The 11,035-nt window shown below is 40.4% G+C and overlaps 1 protein-coding gene across 2 annotated transcripts; it reads right to left on the bottom strand.

Moving 5' to 3' along the window:
- Window positions 1–1,121: 1,121 nt before the first annotated feature.
- Window positions 1,122–7,827, bottom strand: tmem267 (transmembrane protein 267). 2 transcript variants are annotated; one of them, XM_005474716.3, is made up of 3 exons: window positions 7,716–7,827; window positions 5,588–6,052; window positions 1,122–4,192 (listed from the first exon to the last, which is right to left on the bottom strand). In XM_005474716.3, the coding sequence occupies exons 2-3, from the start codon at window positions 5,993–5,995 to the stop codon at window positions 3,857–3,859; spliced, it is 744 nt and encodes a 247-aa protein (XP_005474773.1). In that variant the 5' UTR covers window positions 5,996–6,052; window positions 7,716–7,827; the 3' UTR covers window positions 1,122–3,856. The 2 variants fall into 2 exon arrangements, with proteins under 2 accessions (XP_005474773.1, XP_025765084.1); XM_025909299.1 differs by lacking the exon at window positions 7,716–7,827 and adding an exon at window positions 6,700–6,996.
- Between the last annotated feature and the right edge of the window lie 3,208 nt (window positions 7,828–11,035).

Below are 11,035 nucleotides of genomic sequence, written 5' to 3'. Positions count from 1 at the left end.
GTGTTTATACCTACCATAACAGCCGTACATTATAGCGCCGAAACCTCTGATATTTAAATATCAGTCGGGCTTGACACTCTCAGCCAAATAAAGAGCTATAATCTTGGTGATAAAAGGAAAAAAAAATGCATGGATTCATTTTCCAATCAGCGCTTCTGTTTGAGCAGTGTAAATCAGCTGGAGCAAGTATAAACGTACTGTGAGTGGAATACACACAGTATTGTATTAGCACATCAGCACAAGGGCTTTGTACTGACCCTATAGGTCAGTTTAAGACAATACCACTTAGAAAGATAAAAGCTGTTATTGCTCGTGTTTGCCATCGTTAGTTTATAAATGGAGGTAACTGTCTTATGTTACCAACAGTGAGCTTTGCCAAGTAAGCCTTTTGGTTCATGTATCTCAGACCAGACAATTACTGTATATGCTTAGTGTTTCATAGCTGTGCACTCAACTGCACTTAATGGGGGATCTTAGAACTTTTATCCCACCAGGCATGCACTGTGAAGCAGGATTTTGTCTTATTCCGGTAATGCCAGGGTTAACCTTGGCTTTTAGTACTATGAAGGTGGTTTGTTTTTATCAGGGTATGTCACTACAGTAACTTATGCTGGAGCAGGGCCCTGAAAAAGTCATCAATCCTTCACAAGCAGTTTTGAATCCAACTTCCTTTGTAAGGTTTGAACCCAGAATCTCCTTGCTCTAAGGTGACAGTACTAACCATTGAACCAAAGTCTTATTAGACCAAATGCTGCATTTATCTGGTTTTTCTGGGACACTTCACTGAAACTTTTGGTAAAATGCTGCCTCCTGGTGGTGAAAGGTTAAGACACAAAAAACACCTAAATATGGCGCCTGGATTGGCAGTTTGCACATTTGCCTTTCACACAAAAAGATCTCGGAGGAGGCCTGAGCTAGTGTACTCCTACTGCTGGACGAAAGCCCAGAAAAATGGGAGGATTGTGTCAGGACATTACATCAGTGCCAAATCAAACACGTGGATCCTCTGCGATCCCCTTTATTTTTGAGCAAATAACCAGCCCTTGCCCCGTGATGAAAAACTTTCAGAGCCCTTGGAGAACTTCAGAAAGATGCAAGTCATTATACAAAAACACAGCAAATATATACACAGGATACATTTTATTGAGATAAAAGAACACTACATTAAAACTATCTTGTTACTATATACTTTACTATTAAACAAAAACATATTTGTCCAAAAATACAAAACATCATTTTAAAGCACAAAACTTAAATAGTGCAAAATCCAACAAAAATATTGCATCACTTAAAGTCATGTGGTAAACATAAAAGAGAAAATGACACTGGCAGTTAAAGTGGGACAACAGGCAGCATGTAAATTCCTTCCATAAGCACTAAACTTCAAGTTAAATAGGTGTAAAGTGGAGGGTGGTGCTGTGTTCGCCACTGTTAAAGCTGTTTTCCCGCATCCTGGTAGTCATAAGCAAAGCTTTACAATGCCTTTGTCTTCAATATTGGTTTTGTTTAATTCGAACCTCCAGTGTTACTCAACGCTTCTGTTACTCAAACAGTTGTTTCCGATCCTTTCTGTGACCCTTCCAAGAAAGTAGCAACAAAACAGACAAGCCTGTAATAAATCAACAAAAGAGCACTTCAAACTATTATGTACCAGCAAGTTTGTTTGTTTTTCTTCCCCCAAACAATGAGAACTTTTCAAATTTTCTCCCCTCATCCATTATTTTATTTCACAATCACAACTAAATATTCCTGACTTACCTCCACTTACTAATGGAAATAAATAAATAAATAAATAAATATCATCAAAAGTGAAACTACAGTAGCCACCTAGTGGACAACAGGCACAACTACAACCTTAATCACCAAGCACCAGCTTTACAAAAATGTATCCCTGTTTTACATCTGGAAACAAACAATTCAAGTCCACCTTCTCTTATACTGAATGCATGTTGCTTACATTCAAATACCCATTTCTAAACCCACTATAACACAACATATTACTAAGCATCATTTAAACCAGTGTATAAGACTGTTAATGAGTGTTTATATATTTGGTCTACATCTAAAAACAGTGTAATGACAAAATCTCTATATGTGGTATATCTTTGCTGCTGATAATGCAGCAAAGTAATTATAATGAGTGAAAACAAACAGTCCTGCAAACCCTGGTTTCACCGCTGAAAAGCTAAATTTCAGCATATAGACCAGGGGTGTCCAACTCCGGGTCTATAGGGCCGGTGTCCTGCAGGATTTAGATGTGTCCTTGATCCAACACAGCTGATTTTAAATGGCTAAATTACCTCCTCAACATGTCTTGCAGTTCTCCAGAGGCCTGGTAATGAACTAATCATTTGATTCAGGTGTGTTGACCCAGTGTGAGATCTAAAACCTGCAGGACACCGGCCCTCGAGGGCTGGAGTTGGACACCCCTGATTCAGACTGTACCTCACTCTGTTAGCCATATAAATATGGCAGCATTATAGGAGGAAAAATGCTGGAACCATGCACAGATAATTAACACATCATGTCCCCTTTCTGCCATTTTGATTAACTAAATCTAAACTCAACTCTTTTCAAGTTTCACTCCATGCTGTCCGCTGTTCTGCTCATGTTTAGTGTAAAAACAAGATGTCAGTCAGGACACGGAATCACACCGACTTTACTCATCCGTCATAGTTTTTGCTCAAACGACGAGGGCCGAGCTTGAAGCCGTCAAAGAAATCCATAACAGCAGGAAGCCAAAACCTGAGCATCTTTACTACAGCATGTCTTAAAAGTGGAATCATTCCCTTCCTGTGATGATTGACGTGCACAGTAAAGAAGCCTCTGAGCAACAGATAAATCACTGTTGGCAAAGTTTCACCTTTGGAATAAGGAAGTGTCTATGTCAGCAAAATCAAAACAATCCAGGTGCCATATCAAGCTGCTAAAATAATTTTTAGTAAAATTTAAAAAAACAAAACAAAACACCAGCATGTTATGGAGACTTGATGTTATCCATTTCTGTGGCTGGCTCAACTTACACTACAAACTGATTTCTAAAAACTGACCATTACAGGAAAAGTTATGACTGAGTGCACATTAAGGCTTCTCCAGGCAGGAAAATGAAAGTTGCAGTGTGTTGACAGCTGGCTGGATATTACAAACATTAACAGCCAAAGACAACATTTTGTTTGGCTGCTGGTAATAGACATGGGAATTAAAGAACTGCATGTGGGCAGATTTTTAATGCAATACAAAGAAAAACAGTTTTGAGGTGCACTAAGAGTGAAACTGAAAGAAGTCTTGCAGAGCCTGGAGTTGATTTTGCCTTTGGTTGACGTTTCCTTCAGCGCCCTTTGAATGAGGCTGGATAGTGACAGTAAAAGTGATGAACCTCCATCGGGGTTTAAGTCTCTGAGGTGTTGTGTAGGTGAGCAAAAAGTTGGGCAAGCCTTGGTAAAAAAAATATGAGTAAAAAGAGGGTTCACATCTTCCCATTTAGTCCCCAGGTTACTGAAGAGGATTCTGATACAAATCCATGCCATGAAAAGGAAAACAAACAAACAAACAAACAAACAAAACTGAGATTGGCACTTATATTGGGATGTTCCCATTTCAAAAAGCTAATTTAATATTTTACAGCCATCTCCACCAATGAAAAGTCATACGTTTACTTTTTTCATTATAATATAATGAGCTTTCTCATCCTTTTGTGAGAAAAGAAAAAAAAAAGTTTTCATTATTTATGTCACATGAACTGAAAAATGTCTTCATAGCCATATATACGTGTTCTTCAGAATTTAAAGGTACTTGATCATTATTTTAAATAGCTAAGAGCATTTTTATCCAAAGGTGATCCAAAGTTGGTGACGCCTTAAACATCGATGGCCACCCCGTGTTTAGTGGATATCACATCTCTGGTTCCCGTCAGGTACATGAGCACTGAACACAGGTGAGGGAGCGTCGCCGTGGTGCTGACGTACAACCAGTATGGGATCGGTGCCGTGTTGCCGAATGGGCACACCCACAGGCCGTGGCGCACCGCATCCCGGACGTGGTGCGTCGCCATGGAAATGAAAAGCATCCATGGCAAGGAGCACCAAGCGTCTTTGAGGCGCCCGAGCCACATGAGGAAGCGGAGAGTGAGACAGATGATGGGAATGAGAGAGGAACAGTGCAGCGGTGGACGCTGAGGGAGTGAGACAGCAGCCTGGAAGAGTAGTGAGAGACGGCGTTAGCACCACGTACATTCTTTGGAAACATGTCAATCCATGTTAACAGTGTCCTGTACTGTGGGGATCCTGCAGAGTCATGAGTCATGCTCCAGCACACACACACACACACACACACACACACACACACACACACACACACACATATATATACATATATATGTGTGTGTATGAGGTACATCTCTATATGTATGTATGTATGCATATGTATACATACCTACATATGTATATGTAGATGGATCAACTGACAGGTCAGATGCATCTCTTAGATCTTTGCTGGAACTTTTTGTATTTCTTTTTTGTATTTATATGACTTATAGATGCTGTTCAGTTTTTTCACACTGCACACCATGCTAAGATATATCAAATGTTTAGCTAATTGCTCTTTGAGAATCACTTTGTTGGTGCTGACATACAATTTTATGCCTGTCAATTAAACTGTTATCTATTGTCTCTGTGTGTGTGTGTTCTCTATCAGTAACACAATAAAAGAAGTTACTAAATGCATTAATGCATTCAGCTAAAGAAGCTAAAGAAATGAGAACCAATGCTGTGTTTCTGTGATCGGCTGCCAGTGAAAGTGTCTAAAGATACAATTTAAATTTTTGATTCATTGCTACATTGTCTGGCTGAAAGACCAAAGGAATAGTCAATATTTCAATGTGGCAATGATGTAATGGATGACATTCATTTTTAATATACATATAAAATGAAGTATTTTTCTTGGTGCGTCACCATAGCTCACCCTGTGGATTGTGCTATGTTCCCGGCCTAAAATCCATACCAGAAAAGCCCAGATTGAATTCTGCCCCAGGCCTGTTACTGCATGCCACTTACTATCCCATCATTTCTTCTGTGTCTCACTGTTGTTATCTAACAAAGGCAAAATACCAAAAAAAAAAATAAAAAATCTTTTTCATAAGGATCCACTTCAGTGGCCATTTGGACCATCTGGAGTAGAAACCATTTGCACTCCAGCATTGGTTCTCCTGGCTCGCTCGTTTGATTTAGCATCCCCGTGGAATTATCTGATAAAGAAACTGAATACATTTACAAGGAAAACATGGCTGCTGCCAAACACAAACACCTACAATCTCTGATAAATAGCAAGTTATGAGGGTTAAAAAAAACAAGTCTGTGAAATTAAAATTTTCTGCATGGGTTGTTTCAGTGTTTTCTCTCAGTGGGAAGGTTATAATGAACATTGTGTCCTGTAATCTACTATAATGGCACATATATGGGTGCATTTAAGACTTAATGACTAAATAATTAGCTCTCCAAGAGAAAGGTGAAGGACTTAGGGAATACTTTGTACACCATCATTTGTAAGCTTATTAAGCATTCAGATGAACCCTCTATGGCGAAGGTCTTACCTTGAGTGATAAGGATCCAGCCATATAGAAGTGGTCCAGGTCTATGATTGATGCCAGGAGCCCTGCGAGTAACACCTCATATAAATCGCTCTTTTTCCTCAGTCCAATAACAACCGCCCATGACCACAGCCCCACCAATCCGTGCGTGGCGTTGTCCAAGACAGCACGCAACCACAAGTGTTGCTGTATGACAGACAGCTGGAGGGCGTGGTCTGCCACCACACAGAACATCCCGAGTCCTGCAGACGCCAGCAGGGAGGCGGAACTGAAAGTCTGCAGTAGGGCCTGAGCTCTCTCCGTCTCCAGAGCCAGGCTGAGAGGTACGGGAGCACCATCTCCCCTGAGGCCAGGCCCCAACAAGGGGGACGAAGAAGGGGAGGAGTCGAGCTTGGAGTAGAATCCTTGCATGTTGTTAGATGGCTGGAGGGGCCAGTCAGCATTAAAGGTCAGCAAGATTCAGGCAGACTGGAGTAAAGGAAATCAATGTTCATCATACACTGCTTATGTGAGTAAATGTGAAGCAATCACACACACACACACACAAAATCTAATGCATGTTCATGGACACAAGTTTTATTTTATTTACTTATTTATTTTTGGTGACAGACTTTGACACTGATGTATTTTAATAGGAAGCATATTTTGTGTCTTATTTAGATTCTTTAGACGAGACATGTCAGCCGTCCTGAGGGCTTTCTAAAAGCAGCTTCCACTGTATTGCAACTCAAACCTAACAGGGGCATTTTTATAGCCAAAACATAAACGAGTTCTTAATGATAATAAAAAACAATTAAAACAATCCAACTGAAGTGTAAAATTCCCACGACCACCACCCCCATCCTGTCTTCAAATGTGGACAACATTGCCTTTTAAAGGTGAAAAATATTCATTTGACATGAATCAGTGCATATGAAACTGGAGAGATGAACAATTGAATATAAAGGCATAAAATAAAGGATAATTAATTTTAAATTAATTCATAATTCATGTATGAAAAGCAGAAAAAACACCTGAAAAATGTGTGTCCGATAAATGAAACTAAGGGGTCATTTAACAAACTTCAATGTTGTTATTTTATTTATTTATTGATTGATTGATTTAAATTTTCATACCTATATTGTTTCTGACCATGTCTGTCCCTTTTTGTTGGCTGGCAGGATAAGACGCTACGTTACCAAGCTCAAATCATCAACCTGGTTTCTTAAACACGACAATGAGTTCACTGTACTCAAGTGACCTCCACAGTCGCCAGATCTCAGTCCAACAGATTTAATTAAAGGAAATCTCGGAGGAATTTTTCCAGCACCAGGTTAAATCCATACCAGGTAAAAGGGGGAACAACCCAATACTAGCAAGCTGTGCCGAATAAGATGTCCAGTAAGTGTACATATTTCAGTTACAGATCATACCTATATGAAAAGAGCATAGTATTAAACACAAAAACAAAAAACACCCCGCACCTTCCACACAGAACAACAACACATAATACAGTACTGTGGAGGATTTGAACAACAAATACAAAGTTCACACACACAAGACAGTTTGAGTTGCCTGAAAATCCACAGCGCTCAAACACCCAGATTAATTTTTTTGGACCATGAGGACATTCAAAAATAGATCTGATGCGTCTCATGCAACTGAGTGAAATGTAGGACAGACTCAAAAGGCGCCCTGCTTTTGTCTTTTACTACCAGCTGATGATGCAACAGCAGTGCTTCTCTTGAAGATGCTCCTATGAATGAAAATTTAATTAGCTGGTTATTTTTGTCACCGGCTAGCGGCTCCAGCTGAAGTCCCTGCCTGCAATGCTCCTTACGGTCCGCGTCATGTTTGTTTGACTTGACATTCGGCCGGCTCTCCATTAAAGACATCTTAATTAAAGCCATATAAGCGAGCTAAAATAACACCACAGACACAGCTAGGCGCTACGTGGCTAGCAGTGACAGAGATGCTGCTATGTGTAGGCGGACAGCAGCTGTCACGATTAGCTCTGACAAAATAGCGGTGGATTGCACGCCATGACAGGCTTCGTCCCCGATTTAAAATGAAGAACAAATGTATAACCGATCACTAAGAGATTTTTTATATCATTTTTGATGAAACGCTTGAAAAATAAACCAACACTCACCCCATTTCCCTGCATCCGTAAATCTACTAAGTGTTCACACTTCTTCTGCTGTGTTGTGTTCTGTTGTAGCGCCAACGCTCGGCGGTGCTTTGCTGCCACCCGCAGGGCATGAGTGGCACCTACCAGTAAAGTATCGCTAGAAGAACAGAAGGGTTCAAATGCACTATATTGCCAAAAATATTTGCCCGTCTGCCTTCATACGCATATGAAATTGACTGACATCACATATGATGTGAAAGCATGCTTTCTTTGCAGCTACAACAGCTCCAGTGCTTCTGAGTACTTTCCAAAAGGTTTAGAAGTGTGTTTGTGGGAATTTGACTATTCTTCCAGAAGCGCATTTGTGAGTCAGATCAAAAGTATTCTGTCCGGTTGTGCATCAGGACTCTGTGCAGAGGTGTCAAGGTCTACCACACCAACAATTCTTCAAAACATGGATGGCCCTTTTCTGTTCCAATAGTCATGTTTGAACAGGAAAGGGCCATCCTGAAACTGTTTCCAGAAAGTTAGGACCATCCCACCTCCACTTTTCACTTGGCACAGTGCAATCAGACAAGTACTGTTCTCCTGGCAACCACCAAACCCAGACTGGTCTGATGAATTGCCAGACGGAGAAGCGTGATTTATATTTCAAAAAGCACATCTCCATTCTTAAGTTTAGTGGCACCATGTTTTACACCACTACATCTGAGGCTTTGCATTGCACTTGGCAATGTAAGGCTTGAATGTAGCTGCTTGGTCATGGAAACCCAATCCATGAAGCTCTCTGTGCAGTCTTCTTAAGATAATCTGAAGGCCACATGAAGTTATGAGGACTGCTTCCACTTGCTTATAATAGATGACTGTGGAATGTTTAGTAGCAAGAAAACTTCATGACTAGACTTGTTGCACAGGTGTCATCCTATCATGGTACCATGCTGGAATACACCTGAGAGCGACCCACTGTTTTACAAATCTTTGTCTGCATGCCTAGGTGCCTGCTTTCGTACACCTGTGGCCATGTAAGTGATTGGAACAACTGAACTGATTTATTTGGATGGGTGAGTGAATACTTTTGGTAATATAGTGCAGGTCAGGGGGGAGCAGGACATGTATGAAGACAGCAAGAGAGTGATGAGTTCTGGGGTAGAAGTGACAGATGGGTTTCAGGAGGGAGTGGGATTATATCAGGGACCATCTCTGTGCCTCTTCTTGTTCGCGATGGTTTACAGATGAGGTCAGCCAGCAGTCTCTGTGGACTATGTTGTCTGCAGATGACGTTGTAATCTGTAGTGAGAGTAGAGAGGAGGTGGAAGAAAGCCTGGAGAGGTGGAGGCATGCTCTGAGAGAAGAGGAATAAAAGTCAGTAAAAGCAGGACAGACTACAAGTGTGTGAATGAGAGTGAGACAAGTGTAACAGTGACGATGCAAAGAGCAGAGGTATTGTAGTTAGATGAGGTTAAATACCTGGGGTCAACCATCATAAGCAACAGACAGTACACAAGAGAGATGATAAAGAGAGTGCAGGCAGGGTGGAGTGGGTGGAGATGACTCAACAGACTGACAAAAGAGTACCATAACACAAGTACAAGAAATACCTTTTAGCAGAAAGGTGATTCAGTTCATGTGAACACACTGCTTCCTGTTCCAACTGTAAACACTGTGAAATGAACCGAACCTTTACCTGGATGACTAAGCATGCATCAAGTGCCATTTGTTTCAGAGGGACAACAAACTAAAAAGCAAACCAGGGATTTAACAGTGCTCTCACTCCAACTCCTTCCAGGTAACAATACCAAGCACTGTTTCACTGTGTTTGGTGCTGCAGAAATATCAAAACATTTAGAGAGGAGATCAGAGTGACATATAAGAAAACGTTCCTTTCCTTTCCTTTCCTTTCCTTTCCTTTCCTTTCCTTATAAATTTGCTAATATTAGTTTTTACAAGCTGCCACAAGAGGGAGAAAGAGTCCACAGAATATATCTCAACACTTTAAACGAGCACACACCCAAATAATAATAAACACCAAAGGGAATTTTATTAAAATAATCATTTCTTACTTATCACACTGTTACATTCAGACTTCTCCATTACATACACCATAATCCAAAGATGAAAAAAAGCCTGCAAAATAATAATTTCATGCCTCTAAAATACATTTGGGCTCAAGTTTAATTAAAAGTGCATTTCTGGGGTGAATCCGACAGCCAGAATAATTCTAATATTGAACCACGGCTGGCAGAAAATATTAATTCTCATATTTCAAATTAGGCAAACCTGCTGAGTGGAAGGTATTTAAATAGGTGTGTCAGTTCAAATCCTGAAACTTACCATGCAATAAATTTTAATTTCACCACTCATATTAAATCCAATTTTAATAATGTCTCTATTAAAGATCCGAGATTAGATCTGTGACGACAGAGTCTAATCTCTTTTAATGGAATGTCTTTAATGTGCCAGTTTCTCTTTATTGTATCCCTGTAGATAGGCGTTTAGAATTTCAAATTCAATCTAGATGTGTTGGGGTTTTTTTCTACATTTATGCTCTGTCTGCCCTTTTTGTATTCTTGTCCTCCCTTTGTTACACCGAGTTCCACTTGCACATGTACTTATCTATTTTATTTTATTTTTTTCATTTTTGAGTATTGAATGGTGCTGCAGTGCGCGTCTGCTTTGACATTTGACAGACCATTCTGCTGCACACACAAATCCTCATTTGGAAAACACAAACCTTTTGTGAAGTGCTCTGGATTGTTCAGCTTCACAATGTACTGTGCGGATTTTAAGGAAGGAAATGCAGACAGCTGCTAATAGGATAGACTCACAATATGTGAGTCATCGAGCTTGTGCAGTGAGTTCGTTGAATGATCTAAATCTTGCCTAATTTTATCTGTTCATGGAAGGCATGCCTCAATTCTCCAAGATCCTAACAATCACAAGAATCTCCACAATTTGAGGAGAACGAGGCTTCAGTGCAGTGCTTGGCAGAAGTATTGGGCCGCAATGTTCCAGCAGCGGCTGTGCTGAACATGACCTCTCATTTTGTGTCACTGACTTACAATTGCAGTACTTCACGGACGTCAGTGCTGTCAAGTGTTGTCATCAGCATGTGTGAGCTCGATGTGTAAGGTTGACAAGCAATTTGTGGAGCAGGCCTGTGATTGGTTGGACTCTAGAGGCGAACATGATTTGGGATTCCAGCCACCTTGCCGTGCAGAAATTCACTTCTCACGGTGAAACGTTCCTTCTTTTCCTCATTATCCAACATTTCAAGTCACTCTGCTGTGACATGAAACAAGCACCAATAATAACAATCATGACCTGTTTTTGAGGACAGATCA

Source organism: Oreochromis niloticus, linkage group LG7 (genome assembly GCF_001858045.2).
Source record: "Oreochromis niloticus isolate F11D_XX linkage group LG7, O_niloticus_UMD_NMBU, whole genome shotgun sequence".
NCBI lineage: Eukaryota > Metazoa > Chordata > Actinopteri > Cichliformes > Cichlidae > Oreochromis > Oreochromis niloticus.
The sequence above is the reverse complement of the archived record's forward strand: the minus strand, read 5'-3'. Positions and strand labels throughout refer to the sequence as shown.